Here is a 25,904-nt window from a genome sequence, read left to right as displayed (position 1 = left end):
GAGGTGTGTGTGTGTGTGTGTGAGAGAGCGTGTGTGTGTGTGTGTGAGTGTGAGAGAGCGTGTGTGTGTGTGTGAGCGAGACACAAGTGACAGAGAGACGGAGGAGAGCAGGGAAAAGAAATGCAGCTGAACGTGTTTTAAATAGCGTTAAAAAAATAAATTAATTAATAACTAAACGCAATGTGCGGTGGCCGGTGTTGATAGTGAGGCACACCGCCACACATTAGTCTATGTGTGGGTGATTATTTATCAAAAGTCACATTGTGTAAATATTTTATGAAAGCACCAATACTCAAACCTACAATATCGTCGCAATGTCGATATAGATGTATTTGGTCAATAATATCGGGATATTTGATTTTCTTCATATCGCCCAGCCCTAGCTCTACATATCGCTAACTTTCTAATGGTGCGTTCCGTTTGAACTCGGATTTTTCGAGGTCAAAGTCGGAAACGCTAAAAATCGCTAAAAATCCAACGTGGCCGCTCGGTGCAGCAACAGTTGCGATAGCAGTGGTAACATACAGTTAATAGTACTTCTCCCTCCTTTTCAGCGCGGCCTTCGCGTGCTGGAGGGTCTGGCGGCGTCCGGTTTGCGCTCTGTGCGTTTCGCTCTGGAAGTCCCGGGCCTGCAGAGCGTCACCGCCAACGACTTCTCCACCAAGGCTGCGGCGCTGATCGCCCGCAATGCCCAGTACAACGGAGTGAGCCACCTGCTCGAAGCTAGCTGCAGGGACGCCAGGTACCATTACTCGGCACTTTCAGGGAACCGCTTGTTGCTGCCCGTCTGCCTCTGCCCCTGGGATTGATCTGCTTCACTGATTTGCTGTCTTGTTTTTCCTCCTCCTCCTGTATTTATCCGATGCTTCTCTCATCTTCATTCCTCTCCAGCCTTCCCCTTTGACCTCTTGTTCTATTCATCTCCGTGTTCCTGCTCTCATCTCCACCACTCTTGTCTCTTTGCTTTTCTTCCTTTATGTTCTCTTTTGTCCTTTTTCTTTCCCTCGTGCGTGCCGCTCTCCCCTTTTCTCTTTGGCTTGCTTGTCTTCATGCCTCTCTTATTCAGTCGCTTGTCCTCTTTCTTCTCTGGAATAATCTGCTCTCTGTTTTTTTTTTTTAAAGTGGCCTTGACTCATCTTGTTACTACTCCTCTCTTCTCTCCATCCCTACCTGCTCCACTTTTAAATGAATTTCTGTCTTACGTATCTTTTCAGTTGTCATGGATTCATGGATATTTCTTTTCGCCTCTCTCCTTTTTTTTTTTTCTTCTCTGCAGTATGCTGATGTATGAGATGCGAGGGAAGAAGGAGCGTTTTGATGTCATCGATCTGGATCCCTACGGAAGCCCCGCTTCCTTCTTGGATGCCGCCGTGCAGGCCGTCAGTGAGGGAGGTGGGTAGTTTACTCTGTCAATAATTCAATCAACTCTTCATTCTTCTGTCTCTAGGTCCGCTCTAGTCAATTTGTAGTTTTGTTGCCCTGGACGATTATCTGGGACTGTCATTGGTAACAGTCTGATGTTAAATGCAATACAGAGTTTTTTATTTTTACAGTAAGGATTTAAAAAATGTCCAGTGTGTTCCTGGCTTAGGGCAGAGGAGAGCATCCTGTCTCTTCTATTCAACGATCTGTGGACTCTCCCCGTTTGTCCACATTAAGAAAGTGATCCATCACAACAATCGGTAATGAAACAAAACTTTAGAGTGAAGATGCAAACTGCCTCTTAAACAGCAGAGACCGCTCCGTCCAAGGTACACTGGATCAATACATTTATTGCTGCTAAGAATTCTCACTGAGCAGCCGGGTTGATAGATATGAGTATGTGCATTTTCTACCCAGATATCTTGGGTACGTTATGTGGGTAATAAAACTGGAAATGGTCATTCTTTTTAACTTTGTCTTCTCTATACATTGTGTACCCACTGTCTCTCCTTGGTTAAGTCGATGGGTTAAAAAGTTATCAGTTGCATAGCTTTTCATTTTTCAAATGAAATGAAATGCACGAGACATGGCCATGCATGTGTGTCATTTCCAAACAATATTACTTTGCTCAATACTAATCCATTCCTGAAAGAAACTTTTATTTCTCACCCTTTTTCTTATGGATTTGGTTGACATTATTGAACTCTGTTTTTTTTCCCAGAAAAATGATTTTTTTTGTGATTGTTGCGGGCAAAAATCCTTGATTATGCGGCATGTTTTCTTAAAAAATGCGATGGAATATGCGGGATATTTATGCAATTTTTTACGATGAAATTGTGGGAACTTTGGCTGATTATGCATTGAATTATGCGATCGCATAATCGCGTTTTTCTGGAGGGACTGGGTTACACTTGACAGCCAATCTGACACCATCTGAATTTTTTTTAAGATTATTTTTTTGGGCATTTTAGGCCTTTATTCATATCGGACAGCTGAAGACATAATAGGGGAGAGAGAGGGGGAATGACATGCAGCAAAGGGCCGCAGGTTGGAGTCGAACCTGCGGCCGCTGCGTCAAGGAGTAAACCTCTATATATGGGCGCCTGCTCTACCAGGTGAGCTACCCAGGCGCCCACCCCAAGCGTTACTTTAACCCATTGTTTTTAAAAGGACGTCTTTTCTATTCACTGCTCCTCTCTTTTGTCGTCTTTGCTGACTCGCGGTCTCCTTTTTGTTTCCCTCCCTCCCAGGTCTGTTGTGTGTAACATGTACAGACATGGCGGTGATGGCAGGAAACAGCGGAGAGACCTGCTACAGCAAATACGGTTCAGTCTCCATCAAAGCCAAATACTGCCATGAGATGGTGAGTACACATACACACACATCATGCATGCACGCAGAGAACATGCACAGACACGTCTGTTTGCATTCATGATGTCTTGATCCTTTGTGAAGCAGTGTGTGCAGAATGTGTGTGGGTCTGAGGGAAACACAGTAAACATTGCATAGACTCTGGCCTGAGGCTACAAGTAGTGTGTGTGTGTGTGTGTGTTGTGTGTGTGTTTCTTGTACTAGGGCACTTTTTCACAAGGATAGAAAGATGAAGGAAAAAGCCTCCAAACTGACGACATTTTGCTGCTCCTGGTGTCTTTTAAAGTTATAATCCTTAAGATTTCAGTCCTTGTTGAGATGGCGACACCCCCCCTTGTTACCGGTAGTAACAGTGCGTTCCATTTGTACTCTGAAGTCAGTGTCCCTGTTACAGCCAGAGTGGTTTATCACTACAGCAAACACTCGTTGAGCAGCTACTGTGTCAGAAATACAGAAAAACAGAAAAGGAACAGCCAAACAAACTCATGTTGTTTTTAATAAAGAAATCAGTCAATAATTGCTCTTTCTACTGTATATCATGCCAGCAGCCTCTTTGGTTTCCCGCTGCGCACGGTGCAAATAGTTTTTCCCACAGCAGCGCGACGGTTCAGTTATTCACCTTTCTGAGGAGTTGGAGGTGTGAAGCCTGTCGCCTGCAGCTCTCGCATTTCGGATGAATGATCCAGTCTAGCGCTAACCACAGTGACAAATATGTTGTTTCCCGAACCAGCAGGAAGTACGCTGTGATAAACCCAAACGCTCCCTTTTATTTATACTAGATAAAACAGTTCTTTTTTCTTTAGAAATAATTTCATGTGAGTTTATGCTCAAGGCTTGGGTGTAGGGCTGCCACTAACGATTATTTTTTCATTGTTAATTAATCTGTCAGTATATATTTTTCGATTAACCAATTAATTGTTTGGTCTAGAAAATGTCAGAAAACTGTGGAAAAATGTCGATCAGTGTTTCCCAAAGCCCCAAGATGACGTCCTCAAATGTCTTGTTTCGTCCCCAACTCAAAGATATTCAGTTCACTGTCACAGAGGAGAGAAGACAACTAGAACATATTCACATTCAAGAAGATGGAATCAGAGAGTTTTTATTTTATTTTCATAGAAAAATGACTCAAATCGATTACCAAAATAGTTGGCCATTAATTTAAGTTGACAACTAATCGATTAATTGTTGCAGCTCTACTTGGGTGATAATCATTCCGTTTCATCATGATCATTTTGTACGTATAAAAAAAAAAAAAAAAGTATTTAATGTGAACACAATTCAGTCAGTCAGGATTGAGATATTATCAGGCTTTTTATATATATATATATATATATATATATATATATATATATATATATATAGGCAAGATATTAACATGATTGTTGTCTGAATAATTCATTAATTAAGTCCAGCGTCGGAAGGAGAAGAAGATCTTCAATAATGAGAGCAGTCCCAGTGGCGTACTGGGCAGACAGATGTTTTGAGCCGTGCAAATGGTGGATCAGACATTTTACATCAAGAAAACAAAACGAAGAAATGTGTGTGCTTCTCTTTCTTTTTTCCCCATGCAGGCTCTTCGTATCATCCTCCACAGTTTGGACCAGAGGGCGGGGGTGTACCAGCGGTACATCCAGCCCCTGCTGTCCGTCAGTGTCGACTTTTACATCCGGGTCTTTGTACGCGTCTTCACAGGACAGGCCACGGTCAAAAACTCAGCAAGGTGCTCACACACGCGCGCACGTACGCACGCACACATGCACGCGTGCATACACACACGCACACACATGGATATACTGTACTTACAAAGGATATGTGATGAAAGTTGAATGATCCTGAAACTGGGTCACTGCAGCAACAAATACTAAAAATAATGGCAGCAGCAACTTGGTGAGATAAAGAAAAAAAGAAAAAGATTAGAAATATGGGACGTGTAAAAATGTAATGTTTATTTAGGAGAATTTGTAAGGAGAGTCAAACTGACAATATTAAGCGTGCTTGTATCAATATGATACATGTATGCATGCACTATACTATACATACTAGCATACGTGCTCACATACAAACATGCACAGTGGTTAAATCTTACATTCAGCTTTTTCCCCCCGTCTTGTGTTGCAGTAAACAGGCTCTGGTCTACAACTGTGTCGGCTGTGGCTCTTTTCACCTACAGAGAATGGGCAGGAGAACAAGCAATGGAAAACAGTAAGACAGTCCACGCTGTACAACTGGGTCTTTCTGCTGGTTTTCAAATGGAAAAAAATAGACTGGCATAGACTGGGTAAACCCAGCCCGATCTGCTGGCGATTTGATTTCGCCCTGCAGCTCAAGCTGGAAACCTGTACGTTTATCTGTCCTGCTTCCGTTACAAATTTGCGGGAATCCATCACAAACTGGCTTATCCACCTGGCGCGCTATTGGCAGGTTTAACACAATGACGGTAGAGAAACGAAGGCAAGCAGCTTTTTGTTTTCATTCAACATGACGGCCACCGAAGCGCAGCAACCCGTTGATGCTGCTGTCACTGCTGTTTTAAAAGATTTCAAAGGCAAGTTTTCTCTGAAAACGGAACAGAAACTTGCCCTGGAACAATTCCTACAAAAGAAGGATGTGTTTGCCTTACTACCTACGCTTTTTATTTTTATTTTTTTTAAATAACTCTGCAAAGTACGTCACCCGGATCGTTGGTCTGATTGGTTGAAGGACTATCCAATTGGGTACAGAGTCATTTGAACTCTGCCCGTTGATCACGCCTCTTGTGCAGTAGAAAATACAGAGCAGACTCCCTAGAATAATGTTCAATCTTAAAAGATTGAGCTTGGTCTGCTGATAGCCAGACTAGTGATGGCAATGAAACAATGACAATTTGTGCAGACATTCATCACTTTGATGATCCCTTAAAGGTGCAGTAGGTAAGACTTATAAAACTAACTTTGTGTCTAACTCTGTGTCAATCACTGCTCATGCACACACATTCATTCTCCCTTGTGGGGGGAGGGGCTTAGGAGACCGTTTTGGGTTTTAGCAGAAAGGGGGGAGGGACTGAGAAGTTGTTGATGTTCAAATTTTTTGGCTAAGTCCTGGATCTTCCCAATCCTACCTACAGCACCTTTAACGTTCGCTCTAGCGCCATCATCAGGTCAAAATACTTTTGTTTTAATCAAATACTTGTAAAACTATTGACATCCAGTCAACCTTAGCTGTACTTTGTGCACTGCTAGTTTAGCTTTTTTATTTTTGATTCTCTTTATTTAATGTTTTAACTGTTCTATGTAAAGCACTTTCAATTGCCTTGTTGCTGAAATGTGCTGTGTAGGTAAACTTGCCTTGCCTAGTTAGCAAATGTTAGCATGCTAACACATTGAGATAAGACGGTAAATATGGTAAACATTACACCTGCTAAACATAAGCTTGTTAGCATTGTCACTCTGAGCATCATAGAAATAATACATTTATGTCTATGGTGAGCATGTTAGCATGCTGACGGTAGCATTTAGCTCAAAGCACTGCTGTGCCCAGGCGAGTGACTTACATGTCTTGGTTGTATCTGCTTCTGGACAGCATGTTGGTAGTGAAGATGAATCTGCTATGATTTCAGTATGAAGTATTCTCCTGCTGCCGGACCCCCGGTTGGACCAGAGTGTGAGCACTGTGGACAGAGACATCAGGTGATACACACACACACACACACACACACACACACACACACACACACACACACACACACACACACACATGCTGCGCTGAGTCTACGCCGTATCATGCGGCGTATCCTACGGGGTCAGCCCTATGTTCCCACATTTTTAAGATTTTTCTTAAAATTAGGCCCTATGTTCCCACAGCCCTATGTTAGGGTTACGGAGTTAGGGTTACTGTTAATGTGGGAACATAGGGCTGTGGGAACATAGGGCCTAATTTTAAGAAAAATCTTAAAAATGTGGGAACATAGGGCAAAATTTTCAGTGAAAAAAACATCACATTTCCCCCCTACTTATTTCCATGTTTTTTCTTCACCGTAAACAACATGAAATCAAGGAGTTGGTTAACTTCTCCTGCTATAGGAAGGGGGGAGACACTTGTTTCTCCGTCTCCGCCACCAGGGCTCGCTACTCGCTTCAAAGCTCTGCTCTTCACTTAAAGAGATACGGGAACGGCGTAGACCACGTACGCAGGCTACAGCATAGGCTCAGCCCACATACTGCTATAAATCAGCCTTCACACATCATGTAAACTGTCGAAATGTTCTGTATTTATAGTTATACACATTTGCTTGTTGTTGATTTTTCGCCAGGTGTCAACTGTGTGCAAACCTCTCTGCTTGTTTGTAGTCATTACTGTGCAAACACACAAACACACACACACACACACACACACACACAGAGTAAACCAACTGAAGCCTGTGTCTGTCCTTTCTGTAGCTGGGGGGTCCTATCTGGGCGGAGCCCATCTATGACTTGGCATTTGTCCAGAAGGTTTTGTCTGCCGTGTCGGGGAACCCGTCCCGATTTGGGACGTCCAAACGCATTGAGGGTATGCTCAGCATGGTGACTGAGGTACTTATTTTCCTTTTTATGTACGCTCTCTTTTGGTATCGTCATTTCATATCTATGTCTTCTTGGCTTACCACTTCCCAGTAAACTAACACATTATCACCTGTGATATGCTGTTTGTTTCAGGAGTTGGAAGATGTGCCTCTTTATTACACTATGGACAGTCTGAGCAGCACGATACACTGCAGTACTCCGCCCCTGCTCCAGTTTAAGTAATCACACACACAAATCTGTATACAGTGTTGTCATGAAGCTATGGTGCATTTTTTGAGATTTGAACATTTCAGAAATGGGGTCATTGGTAAAGTAAACATTAGCACAGATAAGAACCACAATGTTTTTGGACTGGGATTTATCTAACTGAAAAACATGTACGGGAAAGAAAGAAATCTGGTCAGACGATAAATAAACTACATGAAGGAATGAATGATTATATGAAATTTAAAGCTGCACTAATCCATTTTTTTTTTATACACTGGATAGAACAGTGGATCAAATGTCTATTTGTATTGTGAAGTGTGCACACAACTCTGCAGTTCCCCCAGTTCTATGGCGCCCTTTAGCCTTTAACCTTTTTTGTTTTGGTTTATCCCTCTGAAACACTCATCTAATCTCAGATTGTTTTCTGCGATTCACATAACAGAAACAAAGTCATGATATTTAGCTTGTTCTGCTGCCATCAAGCGGCCACATTTGTATGCCGCTTTACCAAGATCTTGTGAGTAGATTAATTTGTATCAGTGAGTGTCAACATTTTTCCAGGCTGCATTCAGTGTTTTATTCAACATATCCTGTTAGCATTACAATAGTCTCGCATTGCCAGACCTTCCTCCACAGCGCTGCAGAGGAAGGTCTGGCTAGTCCACACAGCAGTCCTGGGATGGGAGTAAAACGCGCTCTGGTTTAATGGCATTTCTTTAAACCAGTCACAATCGTTTGGGGCGCTGCTAGGCCCCAGACACAATGACGGGGCCTCTGCAAAATAGCCTCGGGAAGGAACTTGTTTTAGTGGAACGTGTACGTTCAGAAGTTGTTTTAGTCGTACAACAGAAAACTCAGTCTAGCTAGCTGTCTGGATTTACCCTGCAGAGATCTGAGGAGCAGTTCAGAATGCCAACACTAAGAAACCGGGAGGTAACAGACCTCTGGCCTAAAATTGAGGGACATCCCGTGAAAGTTCCGTGAAAGTTTGTCGATATAGACTAGTACAGGGGTGGCGAACCTGTGGCTCTTGAGCCGTATGCGGCTCTTTGCCTGCTCCTGTGAGGCTCTTACTGTGTGGCTGGGGGCTGTGTCTTGGTTGATTGTTGTTTTTAACTTTTCTGAAACATACAGTATTTCAGATAAGTAAAAAAAACATTTGAATGCATCTGCCAATACATTTGCCAATTATTTTAAAATGGAAAATAATGCAGAGTTTTGAGGACAGATTCTGCAACCTGAGGAAAAACAGCGGCCACAGATCACCTTCCTCGTTAACCCTTTCACTGCTGAATCCGATTGTTTGAAAGCCCCTCTAGTGACAAATGAGTGAGAGAGTTCTTCGAGTGGCCACAACCGAGTTCAAGCAAGACCTGAAAAGGATTGTGGATAACAAAGACTGTCAGGTTTCCCACTGAGTCAATCTAAGTGAGAAAAAAAACTATGAAAACTGCTATGTATTATGACTGTCATCACATCTGGAAGACACTGTTGCTGTTGTAGTGTGGACGTGCATGTGTTGTGTGGCTTTTTGCTATGGTGCGCTCTTTATACCTAACTGGTTGGCCACCCCTGGACTAGTATTACAACAATTGTGGTTCTTCACTTTTTTTTCTCCACACAAAGAAGTTTTGTCTTGTCTTTGAGAAATATTTGTAAAGGAATCCGATGTTGTACCACTTTCATCGTTCATATCATGTTCTCTTAAATGTTCCTACCCTACATTAGTTGCACACATAATCAACTGATTCTCTCTCTCTCTCTCTCTCTCTCTCTCTCTCTCTCTCTCTCTCTCTCTCTCTCTCTGCAGGTCTGCTCTCCTTCATGCAGGCCACAGGGTTTCTCTCTCTCACGCCTGTAAGAATGCCATCAAGACAGACGCTCCTCCTGCAGCTATCTGGGACATCATGCGCTGCTGGGTAAACATGACTCATTTTACAACGATGACAAAAAACAACTACTGCAGCTATTTTTAATAAGTCTGAACCACTGTGACTAGATTCCCAGGAATCCATTGAAACTGGTCTCCCGAAACACAAAATGCAATGCAATCATTTTCACTTAACACGGTGTATGTTTGATTGGTCGTCTGTCACAGGAGAAGGCCAATCCTGTGAAGAGGGAGAAGCTGTCGGAGACAAGCCCCGCTTTCAAGATCCTCTCCACAGAGCCCAGGTGAGACCATGTCCTAGACTTGAGAGTCCAACCAGTTTATCAGGCCCACAACATCAGATGAATGATACTGAGATAGTTTATGCTCTTGTGTTAAAGAAGTGCAAGGCAGAGCCCTGAACACCTGTGATATCAATATAGCCAGCACCACTTCATATGAGCCTGTGGAATTTCCTTTGTAAAAAGAAAGCAAAAAAACACAATTTATTTTGTGGAACCTTGAAATGTTAAAAACCTTCAAATATGGGGTGGCAGTAGCTCAGTCCGTTTGGACTTGGCTTTGGCTCCGGAGAGTCGCCGGTTCAAGTCCCCGTGCGGACCAAGTAGAGAGTGTGGACTGGTAGCTGGAGAGGTACCAATTTTACCTCCTGGACGCTGCCGCTGTGCCCTTGAGCAAGGCACCGAACCCTCCAACTGCTCGGCGGCGCCTTTAATGGGCAGCCCCCCCCCCACCCCCCACTCTGACATCTCTCATTAGTGCAGAGATCTTCATTTGCAGGGGGGGTACCAAATTATTGTTCAGTTTTTGAATGTTTTTTCAAAAACTAAAATGCCTTGATATGAATCCAACGTAGTATTATCAAATATAAATACGCCTATTTGGGGGAAAAAACCCAACACTGATGATAGGCTTACTGGCCCATAGGTAAGGTATTCACTAAGGTAGCTATTCACACATCCAGTTAATCCTAAGGATGTGTGTTTAACATTAAAACATGATTTATAAAATCAACAACAATTATTATTTTAATAGCTTACTATTCTATGCAGTATGTATAGTATGTATGTATGTATAAAGGCCTTAGGCCCTAGTAATGGAATCCCCTTTCGGGATCAATTAAGTATGTCTTAATCTTAAATGTACCTACTTAACGTGTGTGTGTGTGTGTGTGTGTGTGTGTGTGTGCGCAGCTTAGAAGCCTGTTTCACTGTGAGGGAGGACGCCAACCCTCAGTCCCGTAAACGCCACCTGACCCGGTTCCAGGAGAATCCGCAGGCCTTCTGGGGACCCAAAGCTCGAGCCAAAGCTGGGTAACTAACACACACACACTTACAGACAGGGGACTTCAGCTGTAATTCTGGAAATGTGTCTGAAAATTTGGATCAAGAAAGACTCCTCTTTTCAGTTTAAAAGCTGATAAGAATGAATGTCAAGCCCCAATTCAAGTCTGAAAATGATTATTAGTTTTAGGGGAAACGTTTGCATGAAAGGGCTGGCTTCTCATTTTTGCTCTTTGTGACGTTTTGTGCACCAAAACATCACATTGTAGATGTCAAGCCGAAATTACAGAGGAACATGTTGTGTTTCTCAATTTCTTAAATACTTTTATCATCCTGAAGACAGATCAACTCAAATTCAAAGATATGATACATGGCTTTTTGGGGGACTTGTGAACACCCTGAACTAGTCACTTAAACTACTGGTAATTGTCTTTTTAAAGAATAATGCTGTGAATACAGATTCATTACCGCCTTGCACATCCATCCTCTTCATTCCTTTTGTCTTTGTCTCTTTCCTGCCCCGCCCCCCCCATTTCAATCTCCCTCCTCCACATTCTTTCCTCCATCCATCTCTAACCTTTCATTCTGTCTTTTCTCTCTCTCTCTCTTTCTGTCTCTCTCTTCCAGTGGCGGTATCGCTACCAACCTGCAGGACAAGAGGAAGAAGTGCCAGAACAAGAGAAAGAACCAGATCACAGACTCCTCGGAGGTGAAAAACTTTCACTGCAAGAAGTTCAGACAGGTCAGTTCACCTAGAGGCAGCTGTGCTGCGATCGCATCAAATTGCGTTTATTTTAGACAAAAGGACTCGACTGAGAAAATATATTCAGCCTCTCATAAAAAAAAGGACACGTGGCATCTATATATGTCCCACAGTTCCAGTCTCTTTACTGCACTCCCTAAACAATGCCTGTCAATCAAACAGAGTGGGTGGCTCTCTGATGTCTCCATGCCTTTTGGTTTTCTCCCTGATGAAACTTCTGTAGCTGGAACTCTTCTTCTAATTCACTGCAGCTCCTGCTGAAGATAAGACATATTTCTTCCTGTGAAACAAGGGCTACTTTCTTGGAAATAACCACATAGTGTTTTTGTTGTTGTTGCTTTGTAGACAAGCCGTTCTCCTGGAAAAGTCCAACCTGACTCATTCCTTTTCCTAGAACAGCAGCGGAAGGCACATTAATAATTTGTCCGTGGCTTTGTACCTAAAACGATCCGATCTTTTGTGCTGGAAGATAAAATGGTCTAATTACACCAAAGTCAATTAATGATCTGTGAATTATTCAGAAGTCCTCCCTTCCATTCTAGGAAGAAAAGAAAAAAAACATCTGGTGCACTGTTGGGAGCCACATTCATGAATTGGCTGTAGGTTGAATCAACTTTGTTTTATACAGTATGTCATTGATGAAACGGTTGTGGAAAATAGCTTAAAGTGCCCATATTATGCTCATTTTCAGGTTCATAATTGTATTTAGAGGTTATATCAGAATAGGTTTACATGGTTTAATTTTCAAAAAAAGTCAGAAGCAGAGTATGAGGGAGTGCCATGCTAGCAGCTAGGCGAGCATTATAACGTGTGTTCCAAAGTGACGCACGGTCGTCACGGAAGTAAAGGCTGGACCACAATAGAGCTGTTTGGAGCAGTTTGTGAACAGTGTTTTCTGTTGGAGATGGTAAGTGCCTTTGGGTTGGACTTTGGGCTTTTTCACTTTGGAAGCCTATAACATGCACAAAAAAGATATATAACACAATAAAGGAAAGGGGGAAAAGCATAATGTGAGCACTTTAAAAGCAGTGGGAGTAAGCAATGTTCGTTTGTTTTACTCAACTTAAGAAGAACGCAGTCAAGAAGTAAAAATGTGTGCATGTACCCTTATTACTTTTGCATTTTTAGGATGTTATTTCCTTGAAAAGCCTTTAAATAATTGTTACCAACCAACTTTTTTTGTAATATATTTTTTGGATCCCCTGTTTTGTGGAAAGGGTCGCTCGTAGTTTCTCAGCTCGTTGGTTTGGTTTTACGGCCCGCAGCTTAATGGTTTCGGTTCCATCCCTCGGCTCATCAGCGTTGTTTTGAAATGCAGATGCTCTTTTTTTTTTTTTTTTTTTTTTTATATAAACAAAAGAGCTCCCGAAACCCACCGTGCACGTGTCCAACACAAAACTGAAGACGATTAGTGACTAGCTGAACACAGTGGAGCATTTGTGGTGGCAGTAGCTCAGTCAGTAGGGAGTTGGGTTGGGAACCGGAGGGTTGCTGGACTGGTAGCTGGAGAGGTGCCAGTTTGCCTCCTGGGCACTGCCAAGGTGCTCTTGAGTAAGGCACCGAACCCCCAACTGCTCGGGGCGCCTTTCCATGGGCAGCCCCCTCACTCTGACATCTCTCCATTGCTGCATGTACAGGTACTGAGCATGTGTGTGTAATTCAGGCCTGTGTGTAATAATAACAGAGTGAAAACATTGTAATTTCCCTTGCGGGATTAATAAAGTATACATTATTATTATTATTATTATTATTATTTATTTAGTGGCTGTTTTTTGCTTTGTTGAGGCCAAGACGGAGCTAAAAGGACAGTTACTATAAGACTTCCATTCGACGGGGGAACAGAAACACAACTCCAAAATAGATTGATAATGTTGCTCCATTTGACATAACTTTATTTAGTATTTTAATTATGTGTGCGATATTCAGCTTGTCGTGGACTTCTGTACCCAAGTGGCTGAAAGAGGGAAAAAAAGATAATTGCAGCTTTGAGCAATAACATCTTGCATATTTCATTTTTTACCATAAGTCGGTGTCTCTGCAGCTACGTAGTTAGCGTTACAATTTACATTCAGTTTGGTTCTCTTTCATGCTACAGGACTTAGTGTCGGGTTAAAACGTTTTCCCGTGTCCCTGTTTAATTTGTCTTTAGAGTTCAGAAGTAGTCAGAAATTCTGTTTTTCAAATTGACTTTTCAGTACCAGGTTATGTTATCTATTGCGTTTATTTCTATGATACATGGATTGTGATCATTGTTTAGGATAATCCTTTGGCTGCATGTTTAGCATTTTAAGTCTGTTTTGACATTTTAATAACAGGCAAGGCAGCTTTAATTTTTCTGGCACGTTTCAGCAACAAGGCAGTTCAAAGTAGAACAGAATAGAATGCCTTTTATTGTCACTATACACATGTACAATGAGATTAAAAGCAACTCCTTTTCCATGTACGTAAAATAAATATAACATGAAATAAAATAAGTAGTGCAAAAAAGGGGGGTAAGGTGCACAGTTCTGAGACACTATATACATATAAAAAAAATAAATATGGTTTTATATACAGTGTGATATGCAGTGTGGGTTATTGCACATTATTTGAATATTTCCCAATAATGGTGATCATATTCAATGAGTAATAGATATTGGACAATGAGAGTAATGATATTGCACAGTATACAGATATTGCACAGTAGTGGAATTGCACAGTATTATCAATAGTATTAAATATTAAATATTGCACAATAGGTGGGTAGAAGAAAGTCCGGGGGGTTGGGGGGGTCAGACTGTGAAGTCAGTGCATGTGGGGAGTTCAAAGAGGTTATGGCTTTTGGAAAAAAAACTGTTCTTGAATCAAAGTCAATCAAAGTGCTTCAGAGCAATTAAAAACGGGTACAAATATTTAAAAAAAAACGCTCAAATAAAATAAGATGGGTCTAAATACAAGAATAAAAGTACCAGTGCAGTGTAAGAAATGATCAATTATTTAAAGAAAGACAGCATCAAAAAGAAAAGTCTTCAGCCTTGATTTGAAAGAGCTGAGAGTCGCAGCGGACCTGCAGTTTTCTGAGAGTTTGTTCCAGATATGTGGAGCATAAAAACTGAACGCTGCCTCTCCATGTTTAGTTGTGACTCTGGGGACAGAAAGCAGACCTGTCCCAGACGAAATTGATAACCTTAAAGATGGCTCAATTCCATCAAGTGTCCCAGTAAGCTATTTCAGTGAGTCAGCATGAACAATACCAGGACCTCTCCTAAGTGGAATGCAGCCATCATTACTGGTTTGGAATACACCTGTGCTTTTCCTACTATGACATGTCAACATGTCTGCGTGAAAAAGGTCTATATCGGCCGATAACATCGGCCTGCCAATATATCAGTCGGGCTCTACTTTTTAGGCAACGAATTGCCTCGTCGTTCAGTACTAGGGCTGCACAATATGTGTGTGTATATGAATATGTATGTGTGTGTGTGTGTATATATATATATATATATATATATATATATATATATATATATATATATATAAAAATAGTTTTTTCAAATTTCAACAAGCAATTTGTTGTATTTTAGCAGAAGACATGCAGAAGTGATTACACTTTAATATTTGTTTATTTATCCCATGATATAGTTTATTTATCCCATAATATATCGTCATCGCGATATTCAACAAAGTTATCGCATATTTTACTCATATCGTGCAGCCCTATTCAATAACCAATTTCAATACCTAAGGAGTGAATCTCACTGGCGTCAGTGAGCCAATAAGCACGCAGCACACTTCGACCAAGATCTAATAATGTCTGTGATTGGCTGTCTAACGTTGCACGTCGCAGAGACACGCAGGAAAAACTCTTCTTTACGCAGAGAGACAGGGCTCACGTAGTAGGAGCTGAAAAAAAATTGCCGTAATGTAATTTCTTTTTGTTTTATAAAATTGATATTGAAAAAAGTATCACTTAGGAACCGGTATTAAAGTCACAGAACAGGAATTGTACGTTTTTGAACGATAGCCAACCCTACTGAGTATTTTAATGAGTTATTTCTGTTGTCCTTCTTTTTCAGGGAACATGCACAAATGGAGACAAATGCGGCTACTCCCACAACCTGGAGCAGACAACAGAGGAGAAAATGGAATGATTCTGTCTTCTAAATTAGTATATATATATTTTTTTTTTTATCATTTTATTTCTGGAGTTTGAATGGCCCAGTGCAGCCTGGACAAAGTGAGTATGATGCACTGCAATCAGATTGTATTTGAAAAGGCCCAAAAACCTAACAACCGTTATAATATGCACAACATGTTCATCATTCAGTTTTATGCCAGTTGTTTTTCGTTTTTTTTTCTTTTGGAAGATATTTTGTCATTTGACTGTTTCAGTCCAATAAAGTCCCCCCCCCTCCCCCCGCTGACTTTAAACGTTTGCTTTTGTTGTTCTTTGGGCAGACTGGGAGAGTGTTTTAAACACCATGGGATGTTAGCGCGATGGTGTTCAGACTTAGTGTCAGCAGGGAGCTCCGTCTTATCAAAGCTTAGACGTCTAAAATATCAGAAATTTAAGATTCGGTAGCTCGTCACAGACTTACTTTTTTTCCATGCTGAGTTTAATGAATAGTTGAGAAGCTGTAAATCGACCAATTTAATTGGGTTTTTAACTATTTAGGATGCATTTAAATGTAACGCAGCATGCGTTTAACTTGAAATGGCGGCAGCAAAATGTCTAAAAACTCCTTAATTGATGTAAATATATTCCCGTCGTGACTCCACAAAACACCGCAGGTAGCAATGATGGACGACTCAATTTAAAAGCGTCTTCGGAGAGAAAACGGGCATCACTATGTCCATGGATGCGTAGCTGTAACATTAACATGCAGGTCAACACAAAGTGAGAATAACAGACTTTATTATCAGCTGCTTGGCGATCAGTACAAAAATCATCTTCAAATTATATACACACACATCGGCAGAAATACAAAAGGTTACACGTATTGCACATGTCAGGCAGTCAGTACAAGTTGGCACCAGTTGAATTCGTAGACAGAAAAAGTAAGGATTTGTGTGATTGGAAGTGCATGTGCTGAACAATTATGATAAATCTGTGAAAAAGTTGAAAAACAAATGTCTGTGTCAGTTTTAGAGGGATTTAGTATCATTGGTGTGTCTACAATACTTCAAAAGGCAGCTTCAGCTAATTCTGTACATCCTGTATGTCTCAAAGAACATACAGAAACATGTTCAACCATTCAGTGTCACTAAGTGGAAAATAATCATCTTTTCTTTTTCTTTTTATGGACAGCCATGAGGAAGAGAGAGAAGGCTTTTTTTTTATTACAACCAATTCAAAATCACAGCTGTGTTTCCAAAAATATCTCAAGATCTGTGTGCGTTTGCACTCTAAATCTTGTGTGTTATTTTTTGTGTAAACAGAAACCCTTTCCGTCCTTTCTCAGATGTCCATAACATGTTCTAACTGATGTAGAACTGTCCTCGCTTGATCCAATCAAACACAGGCGAGAGGCCACAGGAACTTGGATTGATTGAAATTGCGTCGCTCAACTCATTTGCAACGTCTTGTAAAAGGTGAAGGCGTGTGATTGGCTATCTGAAGCTGACCCTGAGCAGGAAGGTTCGGATCTCCATCGGTCTTAAAGTCACCTCCCACACGGAGGAGTCCCGGAACGTCTTCAGCAGCGGCTTCTCGTCTGGAGAATAGATGCAGCATTAAAAAAATGCACAAAAACACAGAATTTCTACAAATATGGCATGCTGGAATTCTGGAATTATTGAATAGTGAAAAAACTGAAAAAAAAGAAAGAAACCTGACTAAACTTCAGTTCCCGGATCAAATGTCACAACAAAGCCGCAGTAAAAGGACTCAAAGAAAGGGCTGAAAATCAAAGGTAGAAACCTAGGCTGCACCCTATCGTATTTCAGAGGTGGAAAGTAATGAAATACATTTACTCACGTTACTGTATTGAGTAGTGTTGTTGTGTATTTTGTATTTTTCAAGTAGTTTTTAAAATCGGTAATTTAAAATGTACTTGATTACGTTTTGAGTGAAGTATTGTATTTCGCTACATTACAAATCCCATCGGTTACGGAGTAAAAAAAACAAAACTGACTTCTTTTACTTAAAGTACATTTTAAATGAACTACTAATTACTTTTATTTGAGTAATTTTTCAGATAGGTAATTTCACTTGTACTTGAGTAATATTTCATCAAAAGTATTGGTACTTTTACTTGAGTACAATATTTTAGAACTTTTTCCACCTCTGTCGTTTTTTCATCGTCATCGCGACATTAGCCTCGCTTTGCCAGAACCTCCTCTAAAGCGCGCTGAAGGAGGGTCTGGCTACTCCACATAGCTTTCGGGGATGGGAGGAAAACGGGCTCTAGTTTCTTTAAACCAATCAGAATCGTCATGGGCGGTGCTAAACTCTGCACAGAGCCGCTGCAAAATAGTAGTGCGAGAGAAAACTCAGATTGGATAGATAGTCTAGCTAGCTGTCTCAATTTACCCAACGGAGATCTGAGGAGCAGTCAACAGCAATTTAAGCAGAATACTGAAAAGGGCAGAACTGAGTACACTTTCATTTTTTTTTTAATCGCAAATAATATCGTTATTGCATACTGCACATTTTTGTCGTATTTTTGCTGCCGTAGTAGAAACTTTCCAATGGCAACAGGAAGCTGAAACTAATGAATTATACCTCCTCTCATAAAATGAGTCTTGCGAAGCCACTAAAACACCTCACAGTTTACTATTAAAGCTTTGAACCATAACAATGCATTAATGACTCATTATATTACACTGCCTGCCTAATTGGTCCCTGCAGGGAAGTCTTTACGGTTAAGTAGACTGTAATGGAGCAGTGATTACCACCCTCGTAGACTTAAAAAGCATCAGTGGATTTCGGAGTTCACCCTTCTCTTTTCAATCTCCTGTTGAGACTGAACGTGACCCTCCAACACCAGCCAAGTGGTGCATCACAGACTGGCAGCTAACCAGCGGCGGTGGCTTCCTTCCCTTTTTACTGGGTATATATTTTTTTACTTTCTTTTTACTGTTTTCATTACTTTTTTTTTTAAAGATTAGTTTTTTGGGCTTTTTTGTCCTTTAATCAACAGGACAGCTTGAAGAGAGGATAGGGGAGAGAAAGGAGGGGACGACATGCAGCAAAGGACCGCAGGTCGGAATCGAACCCAGCCACCGCAAAGGACTCAGCCTACATGGGGCGCACACTCTACTGGGTGAGCTAGAGGTCGCCCCTTTTCATGACATTTTAATAAAGAATGTTATGACCTACTATAATCTTTTTTTTTTTTTTTTTTTTTTTTTTTTACATAATATACAACGAGTTTTTGGGACATTTTTTATGACATACTATACTATGACTTAAAAAAAGAATTATGACATACTAAGACTTATTTTTTTACTTTTTTTTCTTTTACTTTTGATGACCTACTATAATATGATTTGACATTTTTTAAGACATACTGTTTTATGACTTTTCTATGCTATACTGACTTTATTTTTATGACATACTATATTATGATTTTTTTTGACATTTCTATGACATACAACTTTTTTATGACTTATGACATACTTTATGACTTTTTATGGCATACAGTACGATGACTTTTTGATGGCATACTATATACCAATACTTTATTATTATTTAAGATTATTTTTTTTGTTGCCATTTTAGGCCTTTATTTTCATAAGACAGATGAAGACATGTAAGGGGAGAGAGGGGGTAATGACATGCAGCTGTGTCGAGGAGTAAACCTCTATATATGGGCGCGTGCTCTACCAAGTGAGCTACCCAGGCGCTCTACTATGATATTTTTATTAAATACTATAATATGATTTCTTTTGACATTTTTATGACTTACTATGACTTTCAAAAAAAAATAACTTTTTAAGACATTTTTATGACATACTATGACTTTATCATGACATTTTTATGGTAAATGGGATACTATACTATGACTTTTAAAGTCACAAGTCTTATCGAAGATTTAAATCTAAAATCTAAATTAAAGTATATTTTCAATATACTTGATTTTTTTTATCACTTTTTTCGACAAACTATACTATGATTTTTTTAAATTTAATTCACTAAGACTTTTTTATGACTTTTTCAACATAGTAAACTATGAATTCTTTCAATTTTAAACTATACTATGACTTTCTAACGTCTTTTTCGACATACTATACTATGACATTTAAAAAAAAAAAACATTTCGACATTCTATATTATGACTTTAATGGCTTTTTTCGAGTTTGCATGTTCTTCCAGACTTTCTTTGACATACTATACTATGACTTTTTTCGTATTACTATGCTATTATTTTTCATCACTTTTTTCGACATCAAAACTTTTTTCGACATGCTATACTAGGGCTTTTTCAAATTTAATCCACTATGACTTTTTTACGGAGCCCCTAAGGGGACATGAGAGAAAAAAAATCTAAAGTTTAGTTTTATAGGGTTAGGGTTAGACATCAGACATCAGGCTGCATGCTAGCAGCAAACTACATCTAACTAACAGCTACTGTACAGACCAATACTTTGTTTGTTTTGTGTTTCATAATGACAAGTTCATTATTTTAATGATTTTTTATTTGTATTTTCGGGTTTACATAACAGTTGAATTCCTGAATAAAAATAATAAATCATTTTGGTGTGGAGTTTTGAAATTAAAAAATTTCAAACCCCCCCCCCCCCATGTCAACCCACAGCCGCTCCGCTTCCCTGCTGAAAATGTGAAGCAGAAACGCTTAATGTCAGATAACATCCATAATAATTGGACTTTGGGTTAGATTTTTTTGTCAGTTTTCAGTGGCTATGAGGAGCAATATGACAGAGAAATTTGGGGATCATTGATCGTTGTTTAGGTAGGCTACATTAAACCACGTTAAGCCTTTTCCTTACAATAGGCTCTAATGAAGCAGAAACGCTTAATGTCAGATAACGTCCATAATAATTGGACGTTTGGATCGATTTTTTTGTCAGTTTTCGGGGGGTTATGAGGAGCAATATGAGAGAGAAATTTGGTAATCATTGATCATTGTTTAGGTACATTAAACCACGTTAAGCTTTTTCACGTTAAGCGTTTTAGAATGTCCCGTTCAACACCCCTTTTCTCGTAGAATTAATCGAACATCCTCTTTCCTTATGTTTGATCCATTCTCCTTTGCATTTTGTGTACATCCACCTATATCCGGGGAGTTGGCCAGATGTTTGTAACTGTTCATAAATAAAAGTAATTACCCGATCCAAATCGCTGTATCCCTTGCTCCAGAACAGATTACAAGACTTTAAAATCCGTTTTAAATGTCGTAATGAAACAATATAATGGTGACGACTTGCAAGCAAAGCAGCAATGTCCTTATAATGAAGACCTAGATTAAAATATAGTACAACTAACTCCTGTACTGTAGTCATTTCTCTAGCTGTCACTGTCATGGCCCAGGCTACGTCAATATACGGCTTTCATGTGCTCACACAAAAGTTTTGCGCGCTCACGTGAAACTTTCATGTGCGCACATGAAAAGGTTTTACGTGCGCACATGAACGTTTCATGTGAGCACATGAAACTAAACTAGATTTTTTCCCCGCTCATGTCCCCTTAGGGGCTCCGTACTTTTTCAACATACTAAACTATGATTTTTTTCGACATACTATACTAGGACATTTAAAAAAATCGTTTTTCAACATACTATATTATGACTTTAATGGCTTTTTTTTCCGACATACTATGCTTTAATGGTTTATTTCAATATACTGTGCTATGACTGTTTCCATGTGCTCCAGATGGTGACACGGTGGATCAGTTGTTAGCTGATTGTGTAGAGTTTGCATGTTCTTCCAGACTTTTTTCGACATACTATACTATGACTTTGTTATGACTTTTTTAATCGATATACTATACTGTGACTTTTTTATCACTTTTTTCAACAAACTATACTATGACTTTTTTTCCGATATAGTGTACTATGACTTTTTGAAGTTTGAGTTAAGATAAGTTAACATTATGAATCCGACGGTCAATTCCAGCTCTGAGTACTTGACAGATGGCAGCGCTGCTGTTCAACACTCGAGCAGGAAGCTTTGAATCTGGCATGATCTGTACTCATTACACGCTCCTCCAGCCCAAATCTACTTCCAGCATGTTCAGAGCTGCCATAGTGAAGTTAATGACAGGTGTCCTGTACCTGTCTGTGGTGTCCAATGAAAACGAGTCATATCGTCTTTCCACTGATTGGCTGACAGGTTCAGTTCAGACACACCCAGCACCTCTAGAGTGGAAAACAGCTTCTACACAGACAGAAACCAAGATGGAATAAGGAGTTATGGCAAAGTATTAATGATACATACTTCATTATAGTTACTTTACTACTTTATTTTAAAGTATTTATTTATTTATTATGTATTTATTTTTTTCACAGTAAATTATCTGTTTATACAGTGGTGCTCATAAGATAATGAACCCATGCTAAATTTGACTAAAAAGAGGAATAAAAAAAATCGTCTTTTGGAAATTGATCTTAATGCCTTAAAGTGCCCATATTATGAAAAAATCACTTTTTCTGGGATTTGGGGTGTTATGTTGTGTCTCTGGTGCTTCCACACACATACAAACTTTGAAAAAAATCCACCCATGCTGTTTAGAGTGAGATACAGTTTCTGAATGTGTCCTGCCTTCAGTCTCTGGGTGAGCTGTTCAAAATCGGCACGGCTTGTGACGTCACAAGCCGAAACGAGCAGGCTAACCGCAACCATTAGCTCGTATGGCTAACGCTAGCATGCTAACGCTAGCATGCTACCTCGTTCTCAATAGCAAAGCACTGCTACAACACACACAAGTTCACCATAATCTACAAAAGAACTACTTCCATGTGCGCCCTCATTTAGAAGTCTCCCAGCTAATCCTGCCTTGTAACTGACCAAAGTTGTAGAAACAGCCTTTCTTTTACTGTCTATGGAGCTAGCTAGCTGACATGATCTACATCTGAGTTACTGGGCATGTGCAGTGCAATCAAAGATAGTACAGAAGAAGAAGAAGAAAAGAGGTCTCACTCTGTAGCTAAAACGGAGACCAGGTGAAAAGAGGATCTGCAGCAGTGAGAGAGAGCACTGCAGTACAACACAAATATGGTGTTTTTTGAAAATTAAACCATGTAAACCTATTCTGGTACAACCTTAAAATACAATTATGAACCTGAAAATGAGCATAATATGGCTGCTTTAATTAAAAAAATTAGGAAAAATCTAACCTTTAAGGACACCAGTTTTCTTTGTGAATGAATAATGTATCGTAAATAAATAAATGTTCTTCTTTAAAATACAGGGGGCATAAGTAAGTACATGCATCCTGATGAAATTCCCTTGGTCTTTGGAATTAAAATATCCCCACATCATCACATACCCTTCACCATACCTAGAGATTGGCATGCTTTTATTTCAGTTTTTTAGTCAACTCTAGCATGGGTTCATAAACGTATGAGCACCACTGTAATATGTCTACACAACACAAGGATAGGCATGGGCCGGTTTCAAGGTATACCATTATTTGAAAAAGTCACAGTTCCAAAACCACAAAAGAATTCCATCACACTGTGCCTGCGGTAGGAGCGTTTTTTTTTAATGAGTCTTTAAGGACAGAAAGTGCAGTTTAGAAAACCCTCTCCTTGCCAGTGTGCAGTGTGTTTAAAAATAAAATACACTGTGTTCAATGGAAAACCCAGACATTTCAAAATAATACATTTTAAAGCTGTAATTGCAATACCACAACACCATGAAAACCGTGATATTTTTGCTGAAGGTTATCATACTGTCAGAATCCTATACAGGCCCATGGCAAAAAAAACAATCCTAATTATTTTAACCCTTGTGTTGTCTTCCGGTCAACCATGCATCTTTTGTTTTTCTGGGTCCAAATTTTTTACAGCGTTTTGGCCATCTTTTTCAACACTTTTGTTGTCATTTTTGCTTTTCCCCTAACGGTTCTGTCACTTTTTTCGGCCCTTTTTGATGGCGTTTTCTGAAGATTTTTTTCCAAAATTTTTTGTCACTTTTTTAACGTTCTTTTATCTTTTTCTTTAAATGTTATAAAATTGAATAAAACACCCAAATTCAATGAGAGTAGTGAACTGATCATTTATTTTACTTGTGCATGGTTGTAAGGAACCATCCACATTATTATTTTTTGGCAATTTGGTTGGAGGGAAACCCAAATGTTCTGTCAAATTTGACCCGAGGACAACAGGAGGGTTAAGTTTGAGAAATGTTTGGGTTTAATTAAATTAAACTAAGCTAAACTAATTAAACAGTTAAATGAGCTCTATGTGTTATTGAATGTCTGACCTGCAGGTTGACGGTGACGGGGTGGGAGTTCACTTTGCTCTCCTGGCTCTGGAACTGATGCTCCAGTCTCAGCAGCACCGAGTCTTTGTCCCACTGAGTTAGTGTGAGCAGGTGGACAGCAGGGGGCAGCGCAGCCTGCAGCCCAGAGAACTAGAGACACAACACACACACACACACACACACAGACGTTTATCGGTGTTTTTTGCCCCCAACGGCTCCTTCCAGGCAGCGCTGCCTGGAAGGCACTAGGATTAGGCACTGGTTATGGTTAGGGTTAGGTGCCTTGAAGGCAGCCAGTCACATGGGTCAGACGTACAGTTGGGCCATATGGAGAGAAAAAAAAAAATCAAATATCACAATATTTTTGACCTATGGAAGAGGATTAGGGCCACGTGAAAAAATGTATTTGAGTTCTGAGTTTAAAGTCAGAATTCTGACTTTTTTTTTAAATGTGGGCTGGGCCTTTTTGTGTGGAGTTTACATGTTCTTCCAGACTTTCTTTGACATATTATACTATGACTTTTTTCATATTACTATACTATTATTTTTCATCACTTTTTTGACATACTATACTATGACTTTTTTATCACTTTTTTTCCAACATAAAAACTTGTTTCGACAAACTACACTATGACTTTTTAAAATTTAATTCACTATGACTTTTTTATGACTTTTTCAACATACTAAACTATGAATTTTTTTTTAAAATATTTTTTCGACATGCTATATAATGACTTTAATTTTTTAAACATACTATGCTTTAATGGTTTATTTCAATATACTGTGCTATGACTGTTTCCATGTGCTCCAGATGGTGACACGGTGGATCAGTTGTTAGCTGATTGTGTGGAGTTTGCATGTTCTTCCAGACTTTCTTTGACATACTATACTATGACCTTGTTATCGATATACTATCTAACTATTTTTTATCACTTTTTTCAACAAACTATACTATGATTCTTTTTCATTATATCATACTATGATTTTTTTTTATCACTTTTTCAACATACTAGACTTTTTATCACTTATTGACAAACTAAACTGACTTTTTTCTGATATAGTGTACTATGACTTTTTTATCACTTTTTTCAACAAACTATAGTATGACATTTTATTGGCTATTTTTGAAGTACTATATATACGTTGACTTTTTTCAAAATTCTTTGACATACTATACTATTACTTTTTTATCATTTCTTCGACATACTATACTCTTACTTTTTTCAACATACTATAATATGATTTTTTGCAGTGCACACCTAGGGACAAGGGCTGCACAATATATAGTTTTATTTATTTTTTATCACATTTCTTAAACACATCGGGAAAGGCTGCAACATATCGCCAAAGATAAATATCAGTATTAAACTGCACTTTAAAATGTTAGTCATTTGTTTTTAATGGTGCTTTTTATGTTCAATTCAATGTTCAATTTGTTCAATAAAAGAATGTTGGAAATGATTTCATTCATTTGTTTTAAATTTCAACAAGCAATTTGTTGTATTTTAGCAGAATACTGAAAGCAGCAGAAATGCAGACCTGAGTACACTTCAATATGTCTATTTATCGCAAGTAATATCGCAATATTCAACATTATCGCATATTTTCCTCATATCGTGCAGCCCTACAAGGGACACACTCTTCACGTTATTAGTGTTAATAACATTTAGTCCTGATTATTAGCATAATATGCTAAAAGATTGATGTTACAAGCTCTTGTTGACACCATTTGTGTCCCACAGGTGTATAAAACTAATCTCTCAGAGTTTACATTCTTACCTCTAATATGAAATCATTTGACCTGTACACGAGCACCGTTTTGCATATTCCACACATGACTGCCAAGATGGCGCCCGATACAGTTGCTTGGCGATAGAGCTGGGCAATATATCGATATTATGTCAATATCGTGATATGAGACTAGATATCGTCTTAGATTTTGGATGTCATAATATCGTAATATGGCATAAGTGTTGTCTTTTCCTGGTTTTAAAGGCTGCATTACAGTAAAGTGATGTAATTTTCTGAACTTACCAGACTGTTGTAACCGTTTTATTATT

At 39.3% G+C, this 25,904-nt stretch overlaps 2 protein-coding genes across 3 annotated transcripts in view; one reads left to right on the top strand and one right to left on the bottom strand.

The window, feature by feature from the left end:
• trmt1 (tRNA methyltransferase 1) overlaps positions 1 to 25,904 on the top strand; it is a 35,882-nt gene that overhangs the window by 7,424 nt on the left and 2,554 nt on the right. The window contains exons 4-16 of one of the 2 annotated variants that reach the window (XR_004897201.1): positions 555 to 742; positions 1,277 to 1,392; positions 2,673 to 2,785; positions 4,365 to 4,513; positions 4,912 to 4,995; positions 6,389 to 6,458; positions 7,209 to 7,343; positions 7,467 to 7,552; positions 9,352 to 9,460; positions 9,640 to 9,716; positions 10,626 to 10,745; positions 11,343 to 11,424; positions 15,534 to 15,771. Coding sequence is in view for 1 of the 2 variants with exons in the window: in XM_031288767.2 (XP_031144627.1) it covers positions 555 to 742; positions 1,277 to 1,392; positions 2,673 to 2,785; positions 4,365 to 4,513; positions 4,912 to 4,995; positions 6,389 to 6,458; positions 7,209 to 7,343; positions 7,467 to 7,552; positions 9,352 to 9,460; positions 9,640 to 9,716; positions 10,626 to 10,745; positions 11,343 to 11,457; positions 15,534 to 15,608 (1,437 nt within the window). In the remaining variant the exon portion in view is untranslated. Of the gene's footprint in view, positions 1 to 554; positions 743 to 1,276; positions 1,393 to 2,672; positions 2,786 to 4,364; positions 4,514 to 4,911; positions 4,996 to 6,388; positions 6,459 to 7,208; positions 7,344 to 7,466; positions 7,553 to 9,351; positions 9,461 to 9,639; positions 9,717 to 10,625; positions 10,746 to 11,342; positions 11,458 to 15,533; positions 15,889 to 25,904 lie in introns of those variants that run through there. The other variant, XM_031288767.2, reaches the window with a different exon arrangement.
• man2b1 (mannosidase, alpha, class 2B, member 1) overlaps positions 16,356 to 25,904 on the bottom strand; it is a 28,641-nt gene continuing 19,092 nt past the window's right edge. The window contains exons 21-23 of the mRNA XM_031288766.1: positions 23,845 to 23,994; positions 21,693 to 21,795; positions 16,356 to 17,171 (exon numbers count right to left, since the gene is read on the bottom strand). Coding sequence (XP_031144626.1) covers positions 17,068 to 17,171; positions 21,693 to 21,795; positions 23,845 to 23,994 — 357 coding nt within the window. The 3' untranslated portion in view covers positions 16,356 to 17,067. The remainder of the gene's footprint in view (positions 17,172 to 21,692; positions 21,796 to 23,844; positions 23,995 to 25,904) is intronic.

Source organism: Sander lucioperca, chromosome 4, assembly GCF_008315115.2.
Source record: "Sander lucioperca isolate FBNREF2018 chromosome 4, SLUC_FBN_1.2, whole genome shotgun sequence".
Classification (NCBI taxonomy): domain Eukaryota; kingdom Metazoa; phylum Chordata; class Actinopteri; order Perciformes; family Percidae; genus Sander; species Sander lucioperca.
The sequence above is the reverse complement of the archived record's forward strand: the minus strand, read 5'-3'. Positions and strand labels throughout refer to the sequence as shown.